Here is a 27,010-nt window from a genome sequence, read left to right on the forward strand (position 1 = left end):
AGACTGTGGTCAAGGTTTCCTGTACTTCGGATGCATTTTCAAACTGTCCAAAAGCACATTTAAAATCAGCAAAGTCATGTCAAGAATTTTAATAATAGGCACGATTTAAATTTGATTTTAACAAGAAATATTTCTCATCACTTAGTTCTGATATTAAATAAGCCAGAATAGTGAGAAATTATTTAATTCTTAATCTATCCTGTAAAAGGCACATTCTAAAAAATTTAGCAGTTTTGCTGAAGTAAAACTGAGGTACAATAAACTCAACATGTCAAGTGCACAATCTGATAAATGCAGTCTCTCTCACACACACACACAGCTGTGAACCCACACGCACCGTCCAGGGCATGGCCGCCCCCATCACCTGCGAGGCTCCTGTGACCCTGTCACTGCTCCTGCCCTCCCCCGTCCAGCCCCTCAGTCAATTCCCAGACTCGAGCCAGTTACACGCCTACAGCCTCTTGAGTAGAGGGGAGCGTGGGTCCCCGTGGAAGCACCCTGAGAGCTGACTGCGCATCTTCCTCCCAGCGCTCCCCAGAGGGACCTCCAGCCTCTCAGCAGAGTAACCGCTCCGGGGGCTAAGGGGGTCATCGGACCTTCAGGGGCCTCTGGCCTCTGGTTCTGAACCGACACGAATTCTAGGAGACCCATCGGCCAGAGAGGGGCTCGAGGAGGCCCAGTTCCAGCGCAGGTTCATCTCCACAGTGGATGCAGCCGTCCCTGACCCCGTCCTGGGATTCCCACCCCAGGGCCAGACGCGAACTCGGGACAGAATTTGGCAGCTGGCAGGAGCCCGCACCGGCGCCCCGACCTGAGGAGTGAGGGCGGCTCCGGCAGGGAGGGCCAAGGGGAGGCCATCGGAACCGCCTCCGCCTGGGAAATGGCGAGTCAGAAAGTGGCGGGGGATCTCCGGGGCTGCTGAGGCTCAATCCACCAGCGAGGACAAGAAAGCGGCAGGAGTGCAGCTTCCCACCGCAGCGCCCTTAAGCTCGCCCGCCTGACCCGAGCAGAAGACAGTGGATCATTATAGATTTAGGCAGGCGGGAGCTCCAGGTGCAGCTGCTGGACCAGACGTGGTTTCATTGCTTGAATAAATGAATACAAACTCTGGTTTTTCTCCACCCTGTCCATCAGTCCCACCAAAAGGAGCTCCTCTCAGCTGGCAAGGCCAGCCATGTACCCTCACTGTCCTGCCTCCAGGGTTATCCGTTCTCCAGCCCTATGTCGTAATTCAGTTCACAAAGCTCTTGATTGCCTTTCTTCTTCAGACAACCACACTGGTCCGCTGCATTGGTGGCTTTAGGCTGACTGGACCTGGTGAGCAAGTAGTCGTCATGACTCGAGACTCACTGGTGAGACCCTGTGTGACACAGGGTGGGGACGGATCTGCCCCAAATCCAGGGGCCTCCACCCTAGTGGGTTTCTAGGAGTCCAGTGGTGCAGGGCACTCGAGACAGCTCTCCCAAGGTGAAGGGTATGTTGGTGCAGCTTGCCTCTCCCACCACCAAAACAAGGGGCATGATGCCCAGCTGGCCTCAGGACGTGGGAAGCGGGTGTGTTACTCCGGCCAGTTTACCAAGCGACTTGAAAAGCTGCTGTTAAGTGGAGTCCAGAACAAGAGAAGGGTCCAGGCCACTGTGAAGCTGCTCTCTCACTTGGTCCCTCTGATTCAGCAGATCCAGGGGCACTGGACATGGCAGACAGGTGCTGTTTGGAGCCTTGGGCAGCCCTGAGTGGTGACCTAGAGCACTCAGGTTCTGGAGCAAATCCCTGCCATCTTCTGAGGATAACCACTCCCCTTTTGAGAAAGAGCTCTTGGTCTGCTGCTTGGCCTGAACATTTAACTCTGGGCTCCCAAGTTACATGCCACCGAGATGCCCACTTATCTGGTCCATCAAGCTGTGGAGTTGGAAGTGCACAGCAATACTCCACCATCAAGTGGAAACAGCAAACACGAGACTGGACTGAGCAGGCGCTGAAGATGCCACGAGGTGCGTGGAGACGCGGCCTAAATGCTCACGGTCCCCTTTCCGGCTCTGCCGCCCTCTCTCCACCAGTCTGCATCTATGGATGGCCACACCAGGAGACCCTGCCGTGGCTGAAAGAGGGACAGAAGACTCAGGTTTGGCTCACAAACAGCTCTGCACGATGTGCAAAGTTGAGCACAAACCTTCCCAGTGGGCAGAATGCTGAGCGGTGCACCTAGTCATTCTCTGCTCTTGGAAGGACAAACGGCCAGTCATGTAATTTTATATTCATTAATGGGTTGTGGCCAACAATTTGGTTGGCCAGGGACTTGGAATATGAGTGGAAAGTTGGTGACAAGGAAATCTACTTGACAGAGGTATCTGGGGGAAATCTTTGTTGACAGACCTCTCTGGGCAAAAATGTGAGGTATTTGTGTTCTATGTGAGTGCTCACTGCAGGATGACCTGAGCAGAGCAGGGTTTTAACAGTCAAATGCATATGCTGGTCTGTCAGCCTCTCTCCAGCGAACCCTGTCATCAGCCAGCGGACTCATGGGCAAGGTGGCCATGGAGGCAAGGCTGGAGCAGAGGTCTGGACTCAGCAGCATGATTTCCACTCACCAAGGCTCATCTGGCTTCAGGGCACTGCGTGGAGACCAACACTGAGTACCGTATCTGGCACCGACTCCCAGGGTCATCAGCCAGCCTCTGGTGGCAGGCTGATGACACCAGAGTGTTGTCATTGTAGAAGGGACAGACTTTCACTCTAACTAGAGCAGGCACTACGGATATGGACTGCTTTTCCTACAAGCAATATTTCTGCCAAAACTGTGATCCACAGGCTTAAAAATTCCCTATGCACTGTTTCTGATCAAGGAACTCACTTCATCGCAAAAGAAGTACAGCAATAGACCATGCTCATGGAATTCACTGGTCTTAACCATGTTCTGCAACCTTCTGAGGCAGCTGGCTTGATATCATGGTGGAATGATCATTTGAAGATTCAGTTATCATGCAAGTTAGGGTGGCAAGTTTCTCCAGAAGGCGAAAACCCTCAGAATCTCCATCCAGTATATGGTGCTGTTTCTCTCATAGCCAGGATTCACGGGTCCAGAAATCAAGCAGCAGATACGGGAGTGGGGCTAAGTTACTCTTACCCATAGTGATTCACTAGAAAATGTTTGCTTTCTGTTCCCATGACTTTATGGTCTGCTGGCCTAAAGGTCTTGGCTCCAGGGGAAGTCATGCTTCCTCCAAGAGATTTAACAGTGGCTCCACTGAACTGGAGATTAAGATGGCCACCGAGCCACTTCCTCACGCCTCTGAAGCGAGAGGCGGCAGGAGCTGTGACAGCGGCCGGGATGAGCGGCCCTTACTACCAGGGGACGCTGCACTGCTGCTCCACCAGCGAGGCAAGGGAGAGCACGCCCGGGATACAGGAGACGCTTAGGGGCGTCTGCTGCTATCACCATGCCCTGTGATGGGCAACTGAAAACAGCAGCAGCTCAGCGCAGGCAGGGCCCACCGGCCCAGATTCTCCGGGAACGAAGGCTGCGGTCACCCCCCGGTCTGAGGTACTTGCTGAAGGCCAAGGGAATACAAAGTGGGTGGTGGAAGAAGGCAGTTACAGATACCAGCTATGACCCCGGGTTACAGACTCCACAGACTGGTGACAGAGATCCCGTTTCTATGTAACCATTTACAGAAATGGGGACTTCACTGACAGGAGTATTTCTTCCCTGTTTTGTTATGAATATGTGTGTGTATAAATAGATGTTTGTTTTTTTCCCTGTCTTATTCCTTCACATATACAATAAGATGTGCTGACTTCATACCATAGTATTTAAGTATTTTAAATTTATACTATAGTATTTAAGTTATGGGATTTCAAAGGGAAGAGAGAACATGACCATACCCTTCAAGGACTTTACGTTCTCTTCTGGGGGAGGGGTTAATTGGTTGGCGGTAGAGCCGTATTATGTTAGGCGGAATTACAATCTTGTTATTATCTTTACTTGGAGACCAAGTATAGTTTAAGGAGATGCAAATGGCGGTCAAGGCGATGGGGATGGGCTTGTGATGGTTAACTTCAAGTGTCACTTGACTGGGTCACGGGTTGAGAGTAAACATTATTTCTGGGTGTGTCTGAGAAAGTATGTCTGGACAGGACTGGTATTTGAATCCCCTTCCCAATGTGGTGGCACCAGCCGATCCATAGGTGCCTGAACAGAAACAAAAGCAGAGAAGAGGGTCTCGCCCCTTCCGGCCTGCCTGCTCAACCTGGGACACTCGTTTTCTGTGATTCACACCACTGGCTCCTCTCGTTCTAAGGCCGTCACGCTTGGACTAGACTTGCTGCAGCTCCCACAGACCTCCAGCTCTCAGAGGCAGGTCACGGGCCTCTCAGCTGACATAACTGGGTGAGCTAACTCCTTATGATAAATCTTTTACTTATGTGTATGTATATCCCATTGGTACTCTTTCCCTGGAGAGCCCTAATATGGTCAGTAGCTTTATTTTTAGTCATTCCAGGGAGCTTACAGAGCTATCGCATTGAGGTTGGATTTGCATTTCCCTGAAGACTAATGATGTTTTTTATGTGCTCATCTGCCACTCATATATCTTCTTTGGCAGACTGTTCAAACTTTTTGCCCTTTTAAAAACAATGGAGGGTTTTTCCCTTGAGTTTTGAGAGCTCTTCATGTATTCTGGATACCAGTTCTTTATCAATAGACATAATTTGTAACCCTATCATAGTCTGTGGTTTGTCTTTCCAGCCTCTTCAAAGTTTCACTGGAAAAGCAGAAGCTCTTAATTTTGATAAAGTCTAATTTATCAAATGTGTGCTTTTACAGATTGCATGTTTTGTGCCTTTGCCTAACCCAAGGCCACAAAAATTTTTCTTTCAGAAGTTTTTATAATTTTAGGCCTGTGATCCATTTAAAATTTTTCTATAGCAAGAAGTATTTAGCAGAGATCATTTTTTCCCCCATACAATAGCCAATGGTTCCAGCATCATTTGTTGAAAACCTATCTTTTCTTCACCAAACTGATACTGAACTTCATAAAAGAAAAAATCAGTTACCTAAATTTGTGTGGTTCTACTTCTGGACTCTCTATTCTACTTCATCAGTGATTTGTCTACCTTGATATAAACACTACAGTGTCTTAGTTGCCGTAGCTTATAAGTCTTCAAATCAAATTTGGTCTACTTTTTCAAAGGTGATTTGGCTCTTCTAGGTCCTATGCATTTAGACCCAAGTTGTCAATTTCAACTAAAAAAAAAAAAGCCTGTTGGGATTCTAATTGTGTTGAATCTGTTAGATCAATTTGAAGAGAAATAACATCTTAGGTAAGTAAAGTGAGTAGTTTCCTTCTACATGTCCTTCTCAGTGCTTAACTAATACTTGAAGGATTCCTCCCACAGAGCTCCGGACTTCTCTTTCTGCAGCCTCTTCCTCTCCAGCACTCTGCTCTGCGGACTCCAGCCTCACCGGCCTTGCTGAGTCGTCATTTCCGTCACAGCTCCACGGCGTTTCCCCGCTGAACTGCAGCCTGCATCCTCTCTTGAGGCCTAAACTCGGAAGTCACAGGGGCTCACCTCGTTTATTTCCCATCTCTCAGCGTTCACTGGGCTTCACTGCTGGAGTTCAAAGTCTTCAATACTGTTGTTTCATATATTTTTGCTCATTTAAAAAACTGTTTCAGGAAGGGAAGTAAACCTGGTCCCTGTTATTCCATCATGGTAATTGGTGGAAGTCTCAATGGTTAATGTCAAATCTGTTCTCAAAGTTACAAAATTCAAGTAAAAACTGGACAAAAACATAACAAGTAATCAGTATACTGCTTTATCATGCTTCATTTATTTGTTCATTAACTCATTTCATTCCGAAAACATTCACTGAATTCTGCGTGGTGAGCCCTCCAAGCGCACATGGTGAGGACCAAAGCCAGAGTCGCCCCGGCTCTCAGAGCTCACAATCCAGTGGGAGAGACACACTCGTCAAATAATACAAACAAAAATGCAGCGCTGCGCTTGTGCTAACTGCTCTGAAGGAAAGGAACAGAATAAGCTATGATAACCTACAAGACGCTGACCTCAGCGTATTGGTTTCTACTGGGCTTCTATCCATGATCCGAAAAATAGCTACTGCTTCTTTATGTTGAAGTCACAAAGAAATTACATGATGTATACACTGGGAAAAAGTACCCAGCAAATAAACACTAAGTTGTGTTCTCTGGTGGCTCAGAGGGTAAAGCGTCTGCCTGCAATGCGGGAGACCCGGCTTCAATCTCCTGGAGAAGGAAATGGCACCCCACTCCAGTACTCTTGCCTGGAGAATCCCATGGACGGAGGAGCCTGGTAGGCTACAGTCCACAGGGTCGCAAAGAGCTGGACATGACTGAGCGACTTCACTTTCCTTTTTTTCTTAAGACAATATGGTAAATGCTTTGGAGCACACAAAGTTACAACACTATGAAAAGTAAGATCTAACTGGGCATCTAAAATATAAAGAGATATAAAGGTTATAAAGCTACATCCTATGGAAATATAATTGGCAATTTACTGTTATACACCATTTTTGTCTATGCCATTAAAAAAATTATATTTTCTATCAGCCACATTGCAGAAGTTTGATCAGGTCCTTAGAGAAAACAACACATTTATTTTATTTTGTCAGGTCTTACCTAGATATCTCAGCTTGGGAGTTCTTCTCGCCATCAACAGTGAACGGAGATGCTCCAGTTAGTAATTCATACATTAGAACACCTAAACTCCACCAGTCAACTGCCTATAAAATAACAGACATTTCGTTTTCTTGAATATTAACTAATTATATCTTATAAAAAAGAAAAATGAACAAAATAAAGCTATATAAAGTTACTCAGTTATATATATATATGTGTGTGTATATACACACACACACACATATATACACATTCTTTCCAACACTCTTTTCCATTTCCGTCTATCACAGGGCCGCACTGCACGCAGTTCCCTGTGCTGTGCGGGAGGACGTTGCTGTTATCCAGTCTACACGTGCCAGTTGGCATCTGCTAACCCCAAACTCCCAATCTGTCCTCTCCGTCTCCCTCAAAAATTTTCTTAAAAGTGAAATTTAAAAATTTTAACTAAGCAAAATCTTTAGACTTTTGATAATAGGACGAAAAAGTATTAATCAGCATTTTTGTTGATTATTCAGTTCTGATAAATATGAAATTTCTTAAAGTCAAAGAATGAAAATGAAAATAACCCATCAAAAGGAGTTACTTTTTCATAACCACCTAAATCAATTCCTCTTACGGGACACATCACATAAATCTAACAGTCTTTAGTTTGTGGGAGGAATGGAAAGGCTGAAAATAATATAAAATGTGGTCTACTTTAGAAAACAATTTATAAAACCAGTTAACTGAGAGCATAACAAATTATATATTTAATTTACATATAGCAATTTATATATATATTTACTAAATTTAAAGAATCTTGATATATTGAAAATTAGTTCTTTGACAATTAGGCAAATCAAGCTCAATAACTGCTGAATATATGAGCTGACACCAATGAGAAATTAACTGAAGCTAAAATTTTAAACTCTGCTTCCAAATTTCAGGGCCAAGGTTTCAGAGAGATGATGTAAAACTGGTGAGCCCAGAGTTATTTTAAAAAAAATATGTAACAATAACATATAAACCAAATCTCAGTTGTTTTATTTAGACAAGCAGTTTTACTGTCATCTGAGTCAGGATCCATGCTTTTAAATACATGACAGGTCATTAGCAAGGTGACCACTGATTCTCCACCCTTAAGACATTCCCACCGTATATGTGAGATTTTGAAAGGGAATGAGGAAGATGGGGAGATGAGGAGTGAAAAATACAGAATTCTTTATTTTGAGAATGTTATTAATAAAGCAAAAGTGTTACGAAGGAACTGAACAAATGTAACAAATCTGTACCCTTTAATCCAAGACTTTGTGCTTATTCGTGTCCGACTCTTTGCGACCCTCTGGACTGCAGCCTGCCAGGCTCCCCTGTCCATGAGACTTTTCAGGCAAAATGCTGGAGTGGGTTGCCATTACAGGAAGAAAAAATATCTGACCTAGATTTTAAAACTACTCAGAATGCCTCATCTACAGTTTTCACTCTGCACATTCAAAGGGAAGCGAGGAGGGTAAAAAAAACCAAGCCTTTTCTTAGATGGCTTAGGAAAACAAACTTAGACCATCCTGAATGCAAAGCTGCATGACTCCAGCGGAACAGGAGGGACTGTTTGGGCGCCCATGACCCCCTGCACTGCGCTGTGGCTCAGCTGTGCCCTAGAAGGCCAGATCACGTGCAACCAAAGTGATTGTTATTTTAATCAGGGTTACAACTGATGCTTTGCTCAAGACATGACACAATGGAAATAACAGAGAAATTATTATTTCAAGAATTAGTCAATTTTGTGGTTTCCCTTAACAAGAGTATTACTCTCTAAAACAAAAAATTATCCTCATCAACAAAACTTGGAAATAAAGGGAAATCTAGAATGTCTTAAACTTTCTATTATCTTTTTCCTCCAAAATTCTAGATATCATAATATGCTTGTGTATGTAAAGGAAAGGGAAAAAAAAGGAAACACCAGAAGAGCCCAAGTTACTAAGTAGGTTCTTTTTGTATGTGTGTGTGCAGCAGAGTTTTCCTGAAGTATAAAAAGGACAGAGAAAGCCTCTGACACAGACATCAGAAGAGAGAGTGCCCCACTCACTGGCCTTATGTACTTGTTATCTTAAGACAATATTGTGGGCATGGATCTGGTAAGACCTTCCAATTGTTAGTCCTAATCTTGTCAACTGAAGACATCTGTTGTGGGAGTGGGTCTAGTATAAGTATAAGTAGGATTCTTATTATACATTTTATGGAGATACATCAGGAAGTGTCAAAAACAGAACATACCTTGTCATGTCCTGAGTCTCCCCCTCTGACAATATCTGGTGCCATGTATTCAATGGTTCCACAAAAGGAATATGCTCTTTCAGCCTTAAAACAATCAAAGAAAAAGATATTTAATTTTAAGCTAGTATGAAAACTGACAAAAAGAGTTAACACCACATGGCAATGCCAAGACATGCCACAGCAGCAGAGCAGCGGCAGAACCTACCGACAGACTCTTCTCACCAGGACACGCCGGTGTGCACACATCTGTACACTGGGTTGGCCAAAAGCTCGTTCAGGTTTTTGGGTTACTCTCTTACAGAAAAATCCAAACAAACGTTTTGGCCACCCCAACGGTACGGGGTCAATGGGTAACCCTTTTAAACCCTGAAACCCTGCTATCATTCATTAATCCACCCAACCATGAAGCCACTCACTCACTCTTCTTGTCTGTACATGTATATATTCCAATCACTGATTTTTTACAACTGTTCTCATAAGAAGACAAAAAGCCCTAGAAGGGGAACTGTATGGACGTAGCTATATGCTCAGACACTGTCATGTCCGACTCTTTGCGACCCTGTGGACTACAGCCCACCAGGCTTCTCTGTTCGTGGGATTCTCCAGGCAAGGATACTGAAGTGGTTTGCCATTTCCTTCTCCAGGGGATCTTCTCGACCCAGGGGCTGAACCCATGTCTCTTATGTCTCCTACATTGGAAGGCCGATTCTTCACCATTAACACCAAAACTTTTAGTATGAATGACTTTATTTCCAGATCAGCAAGACTGGAAAAACACTGGGAACCTTAAGGGAAAAGGAAGATCAAATGCTAAGAAGGGAAAACGGGAACCCAAAGATGGAAAAGGGTGTAAAGAAGTTTTCAGATCTTATCATCATGTTTCAGTCTGGCACTGTCAACGCTGGGTTCAGTGCTGATGAGCAGAGCTGTCCTAAAAGAATCAGATCAGATCAGATCAGTCGCTCAGTCGTGTCCGACTCTTTGTGACCCCATGAATCGCAGCATGCCAGGCCTCCCTGTCCATCACCAACTCCCGGAGTTCACTGAGACTCATGCCCATCAAGTCAGTGATGCCATCCAGCCATCTCATCCTCTGTCGTCCCCTTCTCATCCTGCCCCCAATCCCTCCCAGCATCAGAGTCTTTGCCAATGAGTCAACTCTGCATGAGGTGGCCAAAGTACTGGAGTTTCAGCTTTAGCATCATTCCTTCCAAAGAAATCCCAGGGTTGATCTCCTTCAGAATGGACTGGTTGGATCTCCTTGCAGTCCAAGAGACTCTCAAGAGTCTTCTCCAGCACCACAGTTCAAAAGCATCAATTCTTCAGTGCTCAGCCTTCTTCACAGTCCAACTCTCACGTCCAAACATGACCACAGGAAAAACCATAGCCTTGACTAGATGAACCTTTGTTGGCAAAGTAATGTCTCTGCTTTTGAATATGCTATCTAGGTTGGTCATAACTTTCCTTCCAAGGAATCAGTGTCTTTTAATTTCATGGCTGCAGTCACCATCTGTAGTGATTTTGGAGCCCAGAAAAATAAAGTCTGACACTGTTTCCACTGTTTCCCCATCTATTTCCCATGAAGTGGTGGGATCGGATGCCATGATCTTCATTTTCTGAATGTTGAGCTTTAAGCCAACTTTTTCTCTCTCCACTTTCACTTTCATCAAGAGGCTTTTTAGTTCCTCTTCACTTTCTGCCATAAGGGTGGTGTCATCTGCATATCTGAGGTTATTGATATTTCTCCCGGCAATCTTGATTCCGGCTTGTGTTTCTTCCAGTCCAGCGTTTCTCATGATGTACTCTGCATATAAGTATACTGTCTCTTAAAGGCAGTTGTTTCTCTTTTGTAGGGCTAATTTAATATATCAACTTGAATATAAATTTTTAAAAAATCAAGTAATTAAAAAAATGACCAACTGGATCATATCTTAGTGTAATAAAGGAGAAAAATATCTGAATTCTTATGCAGATATATTACATAGGGGAAAAATAATTCTTCTTTAATAATATACATTCATTTAGCTACATCTGAAATTTTAAAGGCACTTCAGTTCAGTTCAGTTTAGTCGCTCAGTCATGTCCAACTCTCTACCACCCCACGGCCCACCATGCTCCTCCGTCCATGGGATTTTCCAGGCAAGAGTACTCGAGTGGGTTGCCACTGCCTTCTCTGCAGGCCTCCCTATCCATCACCAACTCCCGGAGTTTACTCAAACTCATGTCCATTGAGTCAGTGATGCCATCCAACCATCTCATTCTCTGTCATCCCCTTTTCCTCCTGCCTTCAATCTTTCCCAGCAGCAGGGTCTTTTCTAATGAGTCGGTTCTTTGCATCAGGTGTCCAAAGTACTGAGAGTTTCAGCTTCAACGTCAGTCTTTCCAATGAATATTCAGGACTGATTTCCTTTAGGATGGACTGGTTGGATCTCCTTGCTGTCCAAGGGACTCACAAGAGTCTTCTCTAACACCACTGTTTAAAAGCATCAATTCTTTGGCACTCTGCTTTCTTTATAGTCCAACTCTCACATCCATACATGACTATTGGAAAAACCATAGCTTTGACTAGACGGACCTTTGTTGGCAAAGTAATGTCTCTGCTTTTTAATATTCTGTCTAGGTTGGTCATAACTTTCCTTCCAAGGAGCAACCGTCTTTTAATTTCATGGCTGCAGTCACCATTTGCAGTGATTTTGGAGCCCCAAAAAATAAAGTCAGCCACTGTTTCCAATGCTTCCCCATCTATTTGCCATGAAGTGATGGGACTGGATGCCATGATCTTAGTTTTCTGAATGTTGAGTTTTAAGCCAACTTTTTCACTCTCCTCTTTCACTGTCATCAAGCGGCTCTTTAGTTCTTCACTTTTTGCCATAAGGGTGGTGTCATCTGCATATCTGAGATTACTGATATTTCTCCCAGCAATTTTGATTCCAGTTTGTGTTTCATCCAGCCCAGCGTTTCTTATGATGTACTCTGCATGTAAGTTAAATAAGCAGGGTGACAATATACAGCCTTGACATATTCCTTCCCTGATTTGGAACCAGTCTGATGTTCCATGTCCAGTTCTAACTGTTGTTACCAGGGTTACACGTGGGAGTCATTAAAATACATTACAAAACCATTTTAGAGAAAGTTTTCCAATTTACACTCTATTTTTCTACCACCAGCAAGGTTCCGTCTTCTTACTTACCAATTTTAAATGTAAAGAACACTATCCTAGTAATATGATGGAAGTGGCTCTTGTTGTTTAGTTGCTGAGTCATGTCCAACTCTTTGCAAGCCCATGGGCTGCAGCCCACCAGGTTCTCTGTCCATGGGATTTCCCAGGCAAGAATCTGGAGTGGGTTGCCATTTCCTTCTCCAGGGGATTTTCCTGACCCAGGGATTGAACCTGCATCTCCTGCATTGCAGGAGGACTGTTTACTACTGAGACATCTGGGAAGCTCCCATACAGAAGTGGTAGAAATTCCCAATTTTATTGGCTGAACAATTAAGCTCAGAGATAATGACTGTAATGAATTTATTTAAACCGTGTGATAACAAATGTATTGAAACTACTTAATTATGATACATATAGGTCAATAATTTTATATAAATAAAAATAATTGTATAATTTTATATGGTTTATGGCTCATTTCTTTTTATGTAATACATATACTGAAAGATTACTATTCCCCAAAAAACTAAAAGAAATAATTCAGTTATACTTAGATGTGGAGAAGATTTTCTTGTTAGCTGGCAGAATAAAATCTCACTGAACAGCTAATATAAACCAGACATCAAATGTCATTATCTCTCTGCTTCATCACTTCAGTACCAAATACTAATTTCATAACAAACTACTAGAAAGATTAAAGAGTAAAGCTAGACAAAACTGATTTCATATAAATTTGAGTATAAACAGTGATGAATTGGAAACATTTTGTTAGATATGCTTAGACTGGAGAAAGTTTGCATTAGGAGGCATTCGTCTCCTCACTGAATTATTAAAAACCAAATACTACAAAATTACTTTTAAAAAAACCCCAAACTTCATAAAAATAAATACAGTGTTTCCATTGATAGTTTGCTGTTGTTCAGTTGCTCAGTCATGTCCAACTCTTTGCAACCCCATGGACTGTGGCACCCCAGACCTCCCTGTCCCTCACGATCTCCTGGAGTTTGCCCAAGTTCATGTCCACTGCATTGGTGATGCCATCCAACCATCTCATCCTCTGTCACCCCCTTCTCCTGCCTTCAACCTTTCCCAGCATCAGGGTCTTTTCCAATGAGTCGGCTCTGTGCATCAGGTGGTCAAAGTATTGGAGTTTCAGCTTCAGCATCTGTTCTTCCAATGAAAATTCAGGGTTGATTTCCTTTAGGATTGACTGGTTTGATCTCCTTGCTATCCAAGGGACTGTCAAGAGTCTTTTCCAGCACCACAATTTGGAAGCATTAATTCTTTGGCACTCAGTCTTCTTTATGGTCCAACTCTCACATCTGCACATGACTACTGGAAAAACCATAGCTTTGAGTATATGGACCTTTGTCAGCAAAGTGACATCTTTACTTTTTAATATGCTGTCTAGATTTGTCATAGCTTTCCTTCCAAGAAGCAAGTATCTTCTAATTTCATGACTGCAATCAGTATCTGCAGTGATTTTGGAGCCCAAGAAGGGAAAATCTGTCACTACTTCCACTTTTTCCCCTTCTATTTGCCATGAAGTAATGGGACCGGATGCTACGATCTTAGTTTTTTGAATGCTGAGTTTTAAGTCGGCCTCTTCACTCTCATCAAGAAGCTCTTTAGTTCCTTTTCGCTTCTGGCCATTAGGGTGACATCATTTATATATCTGAGGTTGTTGATATTTCTATAATATATATGAATATATATTTATACAATAATATATTATTAAATAGGTAATATATTATTTATTATGCAATAGCCCTTTTGGAATATTAAGCAAAAATCATCATATAGCTGACAAAAATAAACAAGTAAAAACTACTAAGTCAGAGTATTTATCATTTAATCTCATCTCTTGTTTTGCAAATTCCAGTAAACTGTTTAATTAATTACTTTTTAAGTTGAAGTTAGTTGGTCCGCAATGTTTCAGGTGTACAGCAAAGTACATATATTCGTATATATATGGGTTTCTCTGGTGGCTCCCTGGTAAAGATTCTGACTGCCAATGCAGGCAATGTAGGTTCAACCCCTGGGTTGGGAAGATCCCCTGGAGAAGGAAATGGCAACCCATTCCAGTATTCTTGCCTGGGAAATCCCATGGACAGAAGAGCCTGTGAGGTACAGTCCATGGGGTCGCAAGAGTCGGTCACAGCTTAGGGACTAGATGATAACACTCATGTTACAAACCATTCTGGAACTATGTATATTTTAAGTATGCGATAATGTTTACATTTTACAACTTAAAGTTATAGAAATCTGTACTCTTCTACAAAATGCTAGATATTCATCAGTTTCATGTAAAATGAGTGTGAAACATATGGATCTTATGATTACTGTGGGAAAGATCTGATAGTCACCACCACTTTCCATGTCTGTTTTTTTTCCTTCTTTATCTGACAATGAGAACTATACCATAATGTAGCTCAGTTCTCCAATGTCTTGACATACAGGAATCTCAGAACCACATTAAACCCTCAAAGGTATTTCTTCTATCTTCTTCATTAGATTTCTGAGCTCTTTTAAAATTCACTTTAGCTATTTTTGAGGGGGTGGGGGATGTAGGTAGTGTCTACACTAATAATTAAGAGATAATTATTTATTTTATAAAAATTCAAAGAGACATAAAAATTAAGCTTAAGTAATGAGAACTTCCAGTCCCTGAGGAATAACGGTAAACAAAGATAAAACATTTCTTAAGTCTCTCTGTTACTTTGAAACATTGCCATTTTAGCCCTTGCAATTCTGTATCTGCTTTCTCTTTGTCTGTTCCAAATGGAAGTCTTACTCCCTCCAGGTTCAAGCTTCTAATGTGTCAGTCTGAATTTCCTAAGACTATCTTTCATTGTAAAAAAAAAAAGAAAAAAAAAGCCCCAATTTTACTTTTGAATTTGTCTTTATCTACCTAGGAAGGTGCTTATTATATATGCCCAGAAATTAAACTGATGAAGTGTGATAGGGGAATGTCTCTGGTAGGGGCAAAAAGATTTCAAGGTAATATGTTGTGAACTATTTTATAAAAAGGCTAGGATAGTATAGCTAAATTGTATTAAGATTACTGTTTATTTACTTAAAAATCAACATTTTTCTCAAGGAGAAAGGCAATCAGCCTATCCAGCATTTAAGTTCACACTACTTTATAAGCAACTTTAGTATGAAAGCTACTACAGGGTTAAGACTGTGAAGGCGAATTTAACTGACGTGAGAACACCAAGCAGTGTGGGCACCACCCTGCACATAACACGGAGCATTGCTGGGTTTCAATAACAGCTGATCAAGGAGGCTTCACTGTGCCTGAGAGAAGGATCAGATGACACTGGACAAAGACTGGTTTCCTTCTAAGGAAGACTCCAACAGGGACTCAACTGTCAGATTCTCAGGTATTTCTCAGTAAACAGTAGATGAAATCCTGCCTAGTTTTTATTTGCCAATGTTTTATCTTGATCTTATCTGCTTATAATAGATAAATTCGTGAGTTAAATATACAGTTACCAGAGAAAATCTTATTCCCCCATGCTCTCTTTTTTTCCCATCTGAATTTCGATACATCTCCTCACAAGGAGTATATGTAGAAATGTTGCACTTTTAAGAAGAAACATTGCATTGCTAATCCTCCAAGTCTCTGCTCACAAGACAGACAGGGGAAGCCCCAGTGCCAGCCACGACTGCGGGTGCTGAGAGCCAAGGGCAGCGCAGGAGGCGGGCTGCAGCAGCAGAGGGAGGGACGGGAGGCGTTCCAGACCTCCAGTCAGATGCCTGAACTTCAGTACTTTTATGCGGACAAAAGAGGAGGCCGTTGGCTCAGATGAAATGGACTGCAATCACCACTCCTGTGTAAACCTTGGAATTTAAGAAAGCTGAAACCTCAGTGCAAGCAAAGTCTAGAAAAAAATAAATTCATCCAGCAGCACAGGTTTGTTTCTGTCTGAGCCCTAAGTTTAAAAACAAACAAATAAGTGTTCTTCTGCTGAAATCCTGAGGCTTGTGCTTCTTATAGATTTGGGACCTATATTTATTCTTTCCCCCTAGAACGGGAAATAGATTCAAGGGATTAGATGTGACAGAGTGCCTGAAGAACTATGGACAGAGGTTGATGGCATTGTACAGGAGGCAGGAATCAAGACCATCCCCAAGAAAAAGAAATGCAAAAAGGCAAAATGGTTGTCTGAGAAGGCCTTACAAATAGCTCTGAAAAGAAGAGAAGCGCAAAGGAAAGATATATCCATTTGAATGCAGAGTTCAAAAGAATAGCAAGGAGAGATAAGAAAGCCTTCCTCTATGACCAGTGCAAAGAAATAGAGGAAAACAACAGAATGGGAAAGACTAGAAATCTCTTCAAGACAATCAGAGATACCAAGGGAACATTTCATGCAAAGATGGCTCAATAAAGGACAGAAACAGTATGGACCTAACAGAAGCAGAAGATATTAAGAAGAAGTGGCAAGAATACACAGAAGAACTATACAAAAATGATCTTTATGACCCAGATAACCACGATGGTGTGATCACTCACCTAGAGCCAGACATCCTGGAATGTGAAGTCAAGTGGCCTTAGGAAGCATCACTATGAGCAAAGCTAGTGGAGATGATGGAATTCCAGTTGAGCTATTTCAAATCCTAAAAGATGATGTTGTGAAAATGCCGCACTCAATATGCCAGCAAATTTGGAAAACTCAGCAGTGGCCACAGGACCGGAAAAGGTCAGTTTTCATTCCAATCCCAAAGAAAGGCAATGCCAAACAATGTTCAAACTATTATACAACTGCACTCATCTCACACCCTAGCAAAGTAATGCTCAAAATTCTCCAACCCAGGCTTCAACAGTACATGAACCGAGAACTTCCAGATGTTCAAGCTGGATTTAGAAATGCAGAACCACCAGAGATCAAATTGCCAACATCCGTTGGATCATCGAAAAAGCAAGAGAGTTCCAAAAAAACATCTACTTCTGCTTTATTGATTATGCCAAAGCCTTTGACTGTGTGGATCACAACAAACTGTGGCAAATTCTTAAAGAGATGGGAATACCAGACCACCTGACCTGCCTCCTGAGGAATCTGTATGCAGGTCAGGAAGTAACAGTTAGAACTGGACATGGAACAACAGACTGGTTCCAAATAGGAAAAGGAGTACGTCAAGGCTGTATATTGTCATCCTGCTTATTTAACTTATATGGAGAGTACATCATGTGAAAGTCCAGGCTGGATGAAGCACAAGCTAGAATCAAGATTGCTGGGAGAAATATCAATAACCTCAGATATGCAGATGACACCACCCTTATGGCAGAAAGTGAAGAGGAACTAAAAAGCCTCTTGATGAAAGTGAAAGAGGAGTGTGAAAAAGTTAGCTTAAAACTCAGCATTAAGAAAACTAAGATAATGACATCTGGTCCCATCACTCTATGGTAAATAGATGGGGAAACAACGGAAATGGTGAGAGACTTTATTTATTTGGGCTCCAAAATCACTGCAGATGGTGACTGCAGCCATGAAATTTCCTTGGAACAAAAGTTACGACCAACCTAGACAGCATATTAAAAAGCAGAGACGTTACTTTGCCAACAAAGGTCCGTCTAGTCAAGGCTATGGTTTTTCCAGTGGTCATGTATGGATGTAAGGGTTGGACCATAAAGAAAGCTGAGTGCTGAAGAATTGATGCTTTTGAACTGAGGTGTTGGAGAAGACTCTTGAGAGTGTCTTGGACTGCAAGGAGATCCAACCAGTGCAACCTAAAGGAAATCAGTCCTGAATATTCATTGGAAGGACTGATGCTGAAGCTGAATTCACCTCCAATACTTTGGCCACCTGATGCAAAGAACTGACTCATTAGAAAAGACCCTGATGCTAGGAAAGATTGAAGGCGGGAGGAGAAGGGGACGACAGAGGATGAGATGACTGGATGGCATCACCGACTCAATGGACACGAGTTTGAGTAAACTCTGGGAGTTGGCGATGGACAGGGAGGCCTGGTGTGCTGCAGTCCATGGGGTCACAAAGAGTCAGACACGACTGAGTGACTGAACTGAACTGACTGAACTGAACTGAGGACAGAAAAGTGCGGAATATGGTCCCGTGTGGTGATGCTCTAGAAAACATGACAGAACCAGAGGAATCCCCACAACTTAGCTGCCTCTGGACTCACATAAATAAAGCCCTGGAATGTCTCAAAGCTACATATTAGTGAACTACTAGACTGTGTAAATAAAACATAAGGGTTACTTGAAACACTAGAATAATAATCTAGAAAACACCAGTAATGTAGTAAAAGATGAAAGACATAAGGAAAGGAAAGTATCTGTAAAACAATACAGCAGCACAGAAAAAACTAGAAACATGTGAAAACTAACACAGTAGATGCACAGCCGGAAAATACAATAAAAACAGACAGACTGAACAGAGGAGACAAAGTGCAAGAGAGTCTGTAAAGTAGAGACATATTTGAGAAAATTATCCTGAATGCTGCAAGAGTCCCAAGCAGACTAAATAAAAATACATACACGGGTGGCAAATTTCTATCCTGAGTGGTGGTTATAAGAGGGTTTGCCTTATAATAATAATAGTTCACTAAGCTATACTTTTGTTGTTTTGGTATGTATTTTATTTTACAATAAAAAGTTACCAAAAACAGAAACCTAGTCTATTTTTAGTATGTTTATATTCAGCTAAATTATCACTCAATATGCAGGGCAAAATAAAGGCATTTTGATTGAACTGACTTAGCAGCAGCAGCGAGACAAAGACAGAGTTCACTATTTAGTCATCCTTGTTAAAAAGACATTTAAGGATGGGCTTCAGAACTAAACTGAACTCACAAGAAGAGTAAAATGTAAAAAGCAACAGTGAGCAGAAACAATGGGTAAAAAATGTGAGAAAATCTAAACAAGTTTTGAATTTATAAAAAGAAAATAATAATTATACAAATAATAATTATTAACAAAAGGAAATAATTAGCATGGGGAAATATAACACAGGAGAGACTAAAGTAGTAAGTAACAATATGTAAAATCATATGGATAACTGAAGCTACAACATTCTAATGTTCTTGTAGTGGTCGTGACCATCACAGACACAATGGCTCCTTTCAGACTGTAAGTCAGCACACAAGCACGCTTTGTTTTACTGTGCTTTGCTTTTCTGTGTCTCAGAGACACTGGGCTTCTTACAGAGTGAAGCCTGTGGTACCCTGGACATGCCAGGCCGTTGGCCTCGTTTTTCCAACAGCAGGTGGCTCACTTCTCATCTCTGTGTCACAGTTTGGTAATTCTTGCGATATTTCCAACTTTTTCATTATCGTTACGTTTCTTACGGTAGTCTGTGATCAGTGAGTGATCTTTGATGATGTTACTCTTGTAATTGTTTTGGGGTGCCAAGAACTGGGCTCATATAAAACAGCAAACTTAATCAATAAATGTTATATGTGATCTGACGCCAACTGGCTGTTCCCAGATCTCTCATCTTTATCTCAGACCCTTCATTCCCTGAGACACAACAATATTGAAATTAGGCCAATTAGTAATTGTGCAGTGTCCTCTAAGGGTTCAAGTGAAAGGAAAAGTCATGAGGCTCTCACTTTAAATGAAAAGCCAGAAATAATTAAGCTCAGCAAGGAAGGCATGTCAAAGGCCTAGAAGGTCAAAACACAGGCCTCTTGCATGAAATAGTTGGCCAAGTTGTGAATGCAAAGGAAAAGTTCTTGAAGGAAATTAAGAGTGCTGCTCCAGGGAACACACAAATGATAAGAAAGCGAGATAGTCTTATTGATGATATAGAGAAAGTTTCAGAGGTTGGGATAGATCAGACCAGCTACACAGAACACTCTCTAAAGGCAAAATCTAATCCAGAGCCAAGCCCTAACTCTTCAATTCTCTGACGCTCTGAGAGAGGCAAGGAAGCTGCAAAAGAAAAGTGGGGATAGCAAAGGCTGGCTCAGGAGGTTTAAGGAAAGAAGCTGTAGCAGCCAAGTGTTGATACAAAAGTTGCAGCAGGGTATCCAGAAGATCTAGCTAACATAATAATGAAGGTGTCTACAAAAAAAAGAAATTTTCAGTGTAGACAAAACAGTCTTCTGTTGGGAAGAAGAAGATGTGGCTACACTGCTGCACTTTTATAATATTTTAACAGGCGGTGAACTGTTTCTTAATAGACAGGCAAAGAAAGTGGTTTCTTGAAATCTACTCCAGGAGAGGATCTGTGAATGAATATTGTTGAAATAACAATAAAGGATTTAGAATGTTACATCAGTTGAGTTCACTCGCTCAGTCGTGTCCGACTCTTTGCAACCCCATGAACTGCAGCACACCAGGCCTCCCTGTCCATCACCAACTCCTGGAGTCCACCCAAACCCACGTCCATTGAGTCAGTGATGCCATCCAACCATCTTATCCTCTGTCGTCCCCTTCTCCTCCTGCCCTCAATCTTGCCCAGCATCAGGGTCTTTTCCAATGAGTCAGTTCTTCCTATCAGGTGGCCAAAGTATTGGAGTTTCAGCTTCGCCATCAGTCCTTCCAATGAACACCCAGGACTAATCTCCTTTAGGATGGACTGGCTGGATCTCCTTGCAGGATTTGAGAGGTTCTCAGTTTTGAAAGTAGTTTTATTCTGGGTAAAATGCTACTAAACAGCATTGCATGTTACAGAGAAATCATTTGTGAAATGAAGGGTCAATTGCTGCAACAAACTTCACTGCTCTCTTATTAAGACTCACAGTAAAGCCCAACTCCAGCAACCACCACGCTGATCAGTGAGCAGCCGTCAACACTGAGGCAAGAGCCTCTACCAGCCGTGAAACGACGATTCACTGCAGGCTTAGGTAGCAACTGGCGTTTTTAACAGTAAAGTATTTTTAAATAAAGATTGTACTTTTTTGACATAATGGCATTTCTGGCACCCTTGCCAGGCTACAGTGTGATGCAGACATAGCCTTTACGTGCACTAGAAAACCAAAGCGCTCCTGGGGCTGACTGTGCTGTGGTGGTCTGCAGCGAACTCAAGATATCTCCAAGGTACTCTTGTGTAAGTTAAAAATTTCTGGGTAACAGCCCTTCAAAGAATAGATATAAAATATATATAACTCTTAGACCACTGGAAAAATGAAATGAGGAAATCTAAATCATTTAAATAGAAGACAGGGAAGAAGGGGAAAAAGTAAAGAGAAATTATGACAGAAATACACAGCAAGAAAAGAGAAATAAAACTATATCAGCACTCATAATTACAGATTTAAGTCACCACTTAAAAGACAGAAACTCTCTGGATCAAAAACAAAATCCAGTTATAAATTATTTACAAAAGACACATATGAAACATAATGACAAAGAAATATTGAAAGATGGAAAAAGATAAATCAGACCAACATTAACCAACAGAAAGCTGAAGTATCCTTATCAATAGCAGCAAAATTAACTTTAAGGCTAAAAAAATAATTAAAATTAGGCACAGTCACTATAAAATAATGGGCTTCCCTGGTGGCACTAGTGGTAAAGAACATGCATCAATGCAGGAGACAAAAGAGATGTGGGTCTGATCCCTGGGTCAGGAAACTCCCCTGGAGAAGGGAATGGCAGCCCACTCCAGGATTCTTAACTGGAGAATCCCATGGACAGAGGAGCCTGGTGGGCTACAGTCTATGGGGTCACAAAGAGTCAGACACAATTGAAGTGATTTAGCACACATGTGCATACCACATAATAATAAAAGGAATATTTCACTAGGAAATAACACTAATCCAAGACTAATATACTCCACTCAAAAAATTTTGAAGTGCCTTAAATTACATAAAACGAAAATGCTGAGAGCTTCAAGAAGAAATGGACAAATTCACAATCATGATGGGCACTTTAATGTATCTCTTTTATAGCTGACTGATCAAGCAGGAAAATAACTGGTGAAGCTATGGAAGATAAGCATGCTGTTCATGAAAATAAATAAAACCTGACATCTAACACTAAAGAGAATGATTACATAGTCTTTACAGGTATCTGAGGCAAATTTACAGAAATTAACCAAATAATAGGTCACAAAGCAAATCTCAAAAGCCACAGAAATAAAGCCATATATGTTTTCTTGTCCTAACAGAAAGCAATAAAACTAAAAATCATTTACAAAAAGAAAACTCAAAAATTCTATACACATGAAAACTTAAGAACCCATTTCTAAATAATTCATGGCCCAAGGGAAAAAGCACAATGAAGTAAAAATGCTATCTATTGTAACTTATGAGATACATCTAAAGCTGTTCTTCAAAATTCAGTTTTACTTCCCTAAAATGGGAAAGGAAATAGCCACCCAAGTCCAAGAAATCCAGAGAGTCCCAAACAGGATAAACCCAAGGCGAAACACCCTAAGACACATATCAATCAAATTAACGAAGATCAAACACAAAGTACAAATATTAAAAGCAGCAAGGGAAAAACAACAAATAACACACAAGGGGATTCCCATAAGGATAACAGCTGATCTTTAATAGAAACTCTTCAGGCCAGAAGGGAATGGCAGAACATACTTAAAATGATCAAAGAGAAAAACCTACAACCCAGATTACTGTACCCAGCAAGGATCTCACTCAAATATGAAGAAGAAATCAAAAGCTTTACAGACAAGCAAAAGCTGAGACAATTCAGCACCACCAAACCAGCTCTTCAACAAATGCTCAAGGATCTGCTCTAGGCAGGAAACACAGAAAAGGTTTATAAACTCAAACCCAAAACAACAAAGTAAGTGGCAACAGGATACGTATCAATAATTACCTTAAACGTAAATGGGTTGAATGCCCCAACCAAAAGATAAAGACTGGTTGAATGGACGCAAAAACAAGACCCCTCTATATGTTGTCTACCAGAGACCCACATCAAAACAAGGGACACATACAGACTGAAAGTGAAGGGCTGGAAAAAGATATTTCACGCAAATTGGGACCAGAAGAAAGCAGGAGTAGCAATACTCATATCAGATGAAATAGACTTTAAACTAAAGGCTGTGAAAAGAGACAAAGAAGGACACTACATAATGATCAAAGGATCAATCCAAAAAGAAGATATAATAATTATAAATACATATACACCTGACCTGCCTCTTGAGAAACCTATATGCAGGTCAGGAAGCAACAGTTAGAACTGGACATGGAACAGCAACTGGTTCCAAATAGGAAAAGGAGTATGTCAAGGCTGTATATTGTCACCCTGCTTATTTAACTTATTGCAGAGTACATCATGAGAAACGCTGGACTGGAAGAAGCACAAGCTGGAATCAAGATTGCAGGGAGAAATATTAATAACCTCAGATATGCAGATGACACCACCCTTATGGCAGAAAGTGAAAAGGAACTAAAAAGCCTGTTGATGATAGTGAAAGAGGAGAGTGAAAAAGTTGGCTTAAAGCTCAACATTCAGAAAACGAAGATCATGGCATCTGGTCCCATCACTTCATGGCAGATAGATGGGGAAACAGTGGAAACAGTGTCAGACTTTATTTTTTGGGGCTCCAAAAATCACTGCAGATGGTGACTGAAGCCATGAAATTAAAAGACGCTTACTCCTTGGAAGGAAAGTTATGACCAACCTAGATAGCATATTGAAAAACAGAGATATTACTTTGCCAACAGAGGTCCGTCTAGTCAAGGCTGTGGTTTATCCAGTGGTCATGTATGGATGTGAGAGTTGGACTGTGAAGAAAGCTGAGTGCCGAAGAATTGATGCTTTTGAACTGTGGTGTTGGAGAAGACTCTTGAGAGTCCCTTGGACTGCAAGGAGATCCAACCAGTCCATCCTAAAGGAGATCAGTCCTGGGTGCTCATTGGAAAGACTGGTGCTGAGGCTGAAACTCCAATACTTTGGCCACCTCATGCGAAGAGCTGACTCATTGGAAAAGACTCTGATGCTGGGAGGGATTGGGGGCAGGAGGAGAAGGGGACGACAGAGGATGAGATGGCTGGATGGCATCACCGACTCGATGAACATGAGTCTGAGTGAACTCTGGGAGTTGGTCATGGACAGGGAGGCCTGGCATGCTGCGGTTCATGGGGTCACAAAGAGTCAGACACGCGACTGAACTTAGCTGAACATAGGAGCACTGCAGTATGTAAGACAAATGCTAACAAGTATGAAAGGGGAAATTAACAGTAACACAATAATAGAGGGAGACGTTAATACCCCACTCCCACCTATGGACAGATCAACTAAACAGAAAATTAGCAAGGAAACACAAACTTTAAATGATACAATGGACTAGTTAGACCTAATTGATATCTATAGGACATTTCACCCCAAAGAAAGAATTTCACCTTTTTCTCAAGTGCACACAGAACCTGCTCCAGGATGGATTACATCCTGGGCCATAAATCTAGCCTTGGTAATTCAAAAAAATTGAAATCATTCCAAGCATCTTTTCTGATCACAATGCGGTAAGATTAGATGTCTACAGGAAACAAACTATTAAAAATAAAAACATATGGAGGCTAAACAACATGCTTCTGAATAACATCATAGAAGAAATAAAAAAATGCATAGAAACAAATGAAAATGAAAATACAACAACCCAAAACCTATGGGACTCAGTAAAAGCAGTGCTAAGGGGAAGATTCATAGCAATACAAGCTTACCTCAAGAAACAAGAGAAAAGTCAAATAAATAACCTAACTCTACACCTAAAGCAACTAGAAAAGGAAGAAATGAAGAACCCCAGGGTTAATAGAAGGAAAGAAATCTTAAAAATTAGGGCAGAAATAAATGAAAAAGTAACAAAGGACACCACAGCAAAAATCAACAAAGCTAAAAGCTGGTTCTTTGAGAAGATAAACAAAATAGACAAACCATTAGCCAGTATCATCAAGAAAATAAGGGAGAAGAATCAAATCAACAAAACTAGAAATGAATATGGAGAAATCACAACAGACAACACAGAAATACAAAGGATCATAAGAGATGACTATCAGCAACTATATGCCAATAAAATGGACAACTTGGAAGAAATGGACAAATTCTTAGAAAAGTACAACTTTCCAAAACTGAACCAGGAAGAAATAGAAAATCTTAACAAACCAATCACAAGCACGAAATTGAAACTGTAATCATAAATCTTCCAGCAAACAAAAGCCCAAGACCAGACGGCTTCACAGCTGAATTCTACCAAAAATTTAAAAAAGAGCTAACACCTATCCTTCTCAAACTCTTCCAGAAAATTGCAGAGGAAGGTAAACTTCCAAACTTATTCTATGAGCCCACCATAAACCTAATACCAAAACCAGACAAAGATGCCACAAAAAAAGAAAACTACAGGCTAATATCACTGATGACCATAGATGCAAAAATACGTAAGAAAATTCTAGCAAACAGAATCCAATAACATATTTAAAACATCATACATCATGACCAGGTGGGCTTTATCCCAGGGATGCAAGGATTCTTCAATATCCACAAATCAATGTGATACACCACATTAACAAATTGAAAGATAAAAATCATATGGTTATCTCAATAGATGCAGAGAAAGCCTTTGACAAATTTCAATATCCATTTATGATAAAAACCCTCCAGAAAACAGGAATAGAAGGAACATACCTCAACAAAATAAAAGCCATATACGATAAACTCACAGCAAACATTATCCTCGATGGTGAAAAACTGAAAGCATTTCCCCTAAAGTCAGGAACAAGACAAGGGTGCCCAGTCTCACCACTACTATTCAACATAGTTTTGGAAGTTTTAGCCACAGCAATCAGAGAAGAAAAAGAAATAAAAGGAATCCAGATTGGAAAACAAGAAGTAAAACTCTCATTGTTTTCAGATGACATGATCGTCTACATAGAAAACCCTAAGGACTCCACCATAAAATTACTAGAGCTAATGAATGAATACAGTAAAGTTTCAGGATATAAAATTAACACACAGAAATCCCTTGCATTCCCATACACTAATAATGACAAAACAGAAAGAGAAATTAAGGAAACAATTCCATTCACCACTGCAATCAAAAGAATAAAATACTTAGGAACACATTTACCTAAAGAAACAAAGACCTATAAGGCTGTATATTGTCACCCTGTTTATTTAACTTATATGCAGAGTACATCATGAGAAACGCTGGACTGGAACAAACACAAGCTGGAATCAAGATTGCCGGGAGAAATATCAATAACCTCAGATATGCACATGACACCACCCTTATGGCAGAAAGTGAAGAGGAACTAAAAAGCCTCTTGATGAAGGTGAAAGTGGAGAGTGAAAAAGTTGGCTTCAAGCTCAACATTCAGAAAACGAAGATCGTGGCATCCAGTTCCATCACTTCATGGGAAATAGATGGGGAAACAGTGGAAACAGTGTCAGACTTTATTTTTCTGGGCTCCAAAATCACTGCAGATGGTGACTGCAGCCATGAAATTAAAAGACGCTTGCTCCTTGGAAGGAAAGTTATGACCAACCTAGATAGCACATTCAAAAGCAGAGACATTACTTTGCCAACAAAGGTCCGTCTAGTCAAGGCTATGGTTTTCCTGTGGTCATGTATGGATATGAGAGTTGGACTGTGAAGAAGGCTGAGTGCCAAAGAAGTGATGCTTTTGAACTGTGGTGTTGGAGAAGACTCTTGAGAGTCCCTTGGACTGCAAGGAGATCCAACCAGTCCATTCTAAAGGAGATCAGCCCTGGGATTTCTTTGGAAGGAATGATGCTAAAGCTGAAACGCCAGTACTTTGGCCACCTGATGCAAAGAGCTGACTCATTGGAAAAGACTCTGATGCTGGGAGGGATTGGGGGCAAGCGGAGAAGGGGACGACGGAGGATGAGACAGCTGGATGGCATCACTGACTTGATGGACGTGAGTCTGAGTGAACTCCGGGAGTTGGTGATGGATAGGGAGGCCTGGCCTGCTGCGATTCATGGGGTCGTAAAGAGTCAGACACGACTGAGTGACTGATCTGATCTGATCTGATGTATAGAAAACTATAAAAC

General features: G+C 41.4%; 1 protein-coding gene across 6 annotated transcripts in view; it reads right to left on the minus strand.

Moving 5' to 3' along the window:
- RPS6KA5 (ribosomal protein S6 kinase A5) overlaps positions 1-27,010 on the minus strand; it is a 195,537-nt gene that overhangs the window by 35,841 nt on the left and 132,686 nt on the right. For all 6 annotated transcript variants that reach the window (XM_055538921.1, XM_055538920.1, XM_055538924.1 and 3 more), the window contains exons 6-7: positions 8,907-8,990; positions 6,657-6,760 (exon numbers count right to left, since the gene is read on the minus strand). In XM_055538921.1, the coding sequence (XP_055394896.1) occupies positions 6,657-6,760; positions 8,907-8,990 (188 nt within the window). The remainder of the gene's footprint in view (positions 1-6,656; positions 6,761-8,906; positions 8,991-27,010) is intronic.

This window comes from Bubalus kerabau, chromosome 10 (assembly GCF_029407905.1).
Source record: "Bubalus kerabau isolate K-KA32 ecotype Philippines breed swamp buffalo chromosome 10, PCC_UOA_SB_1v2, whole genome shotgun sequence".
Classification (NCBI taxonomy): Eukaryota; Metazoa; Chordata; class Mammalia; order Artiodactyla; family Bovidae; genus Bubalus; species Bubalus kerabau.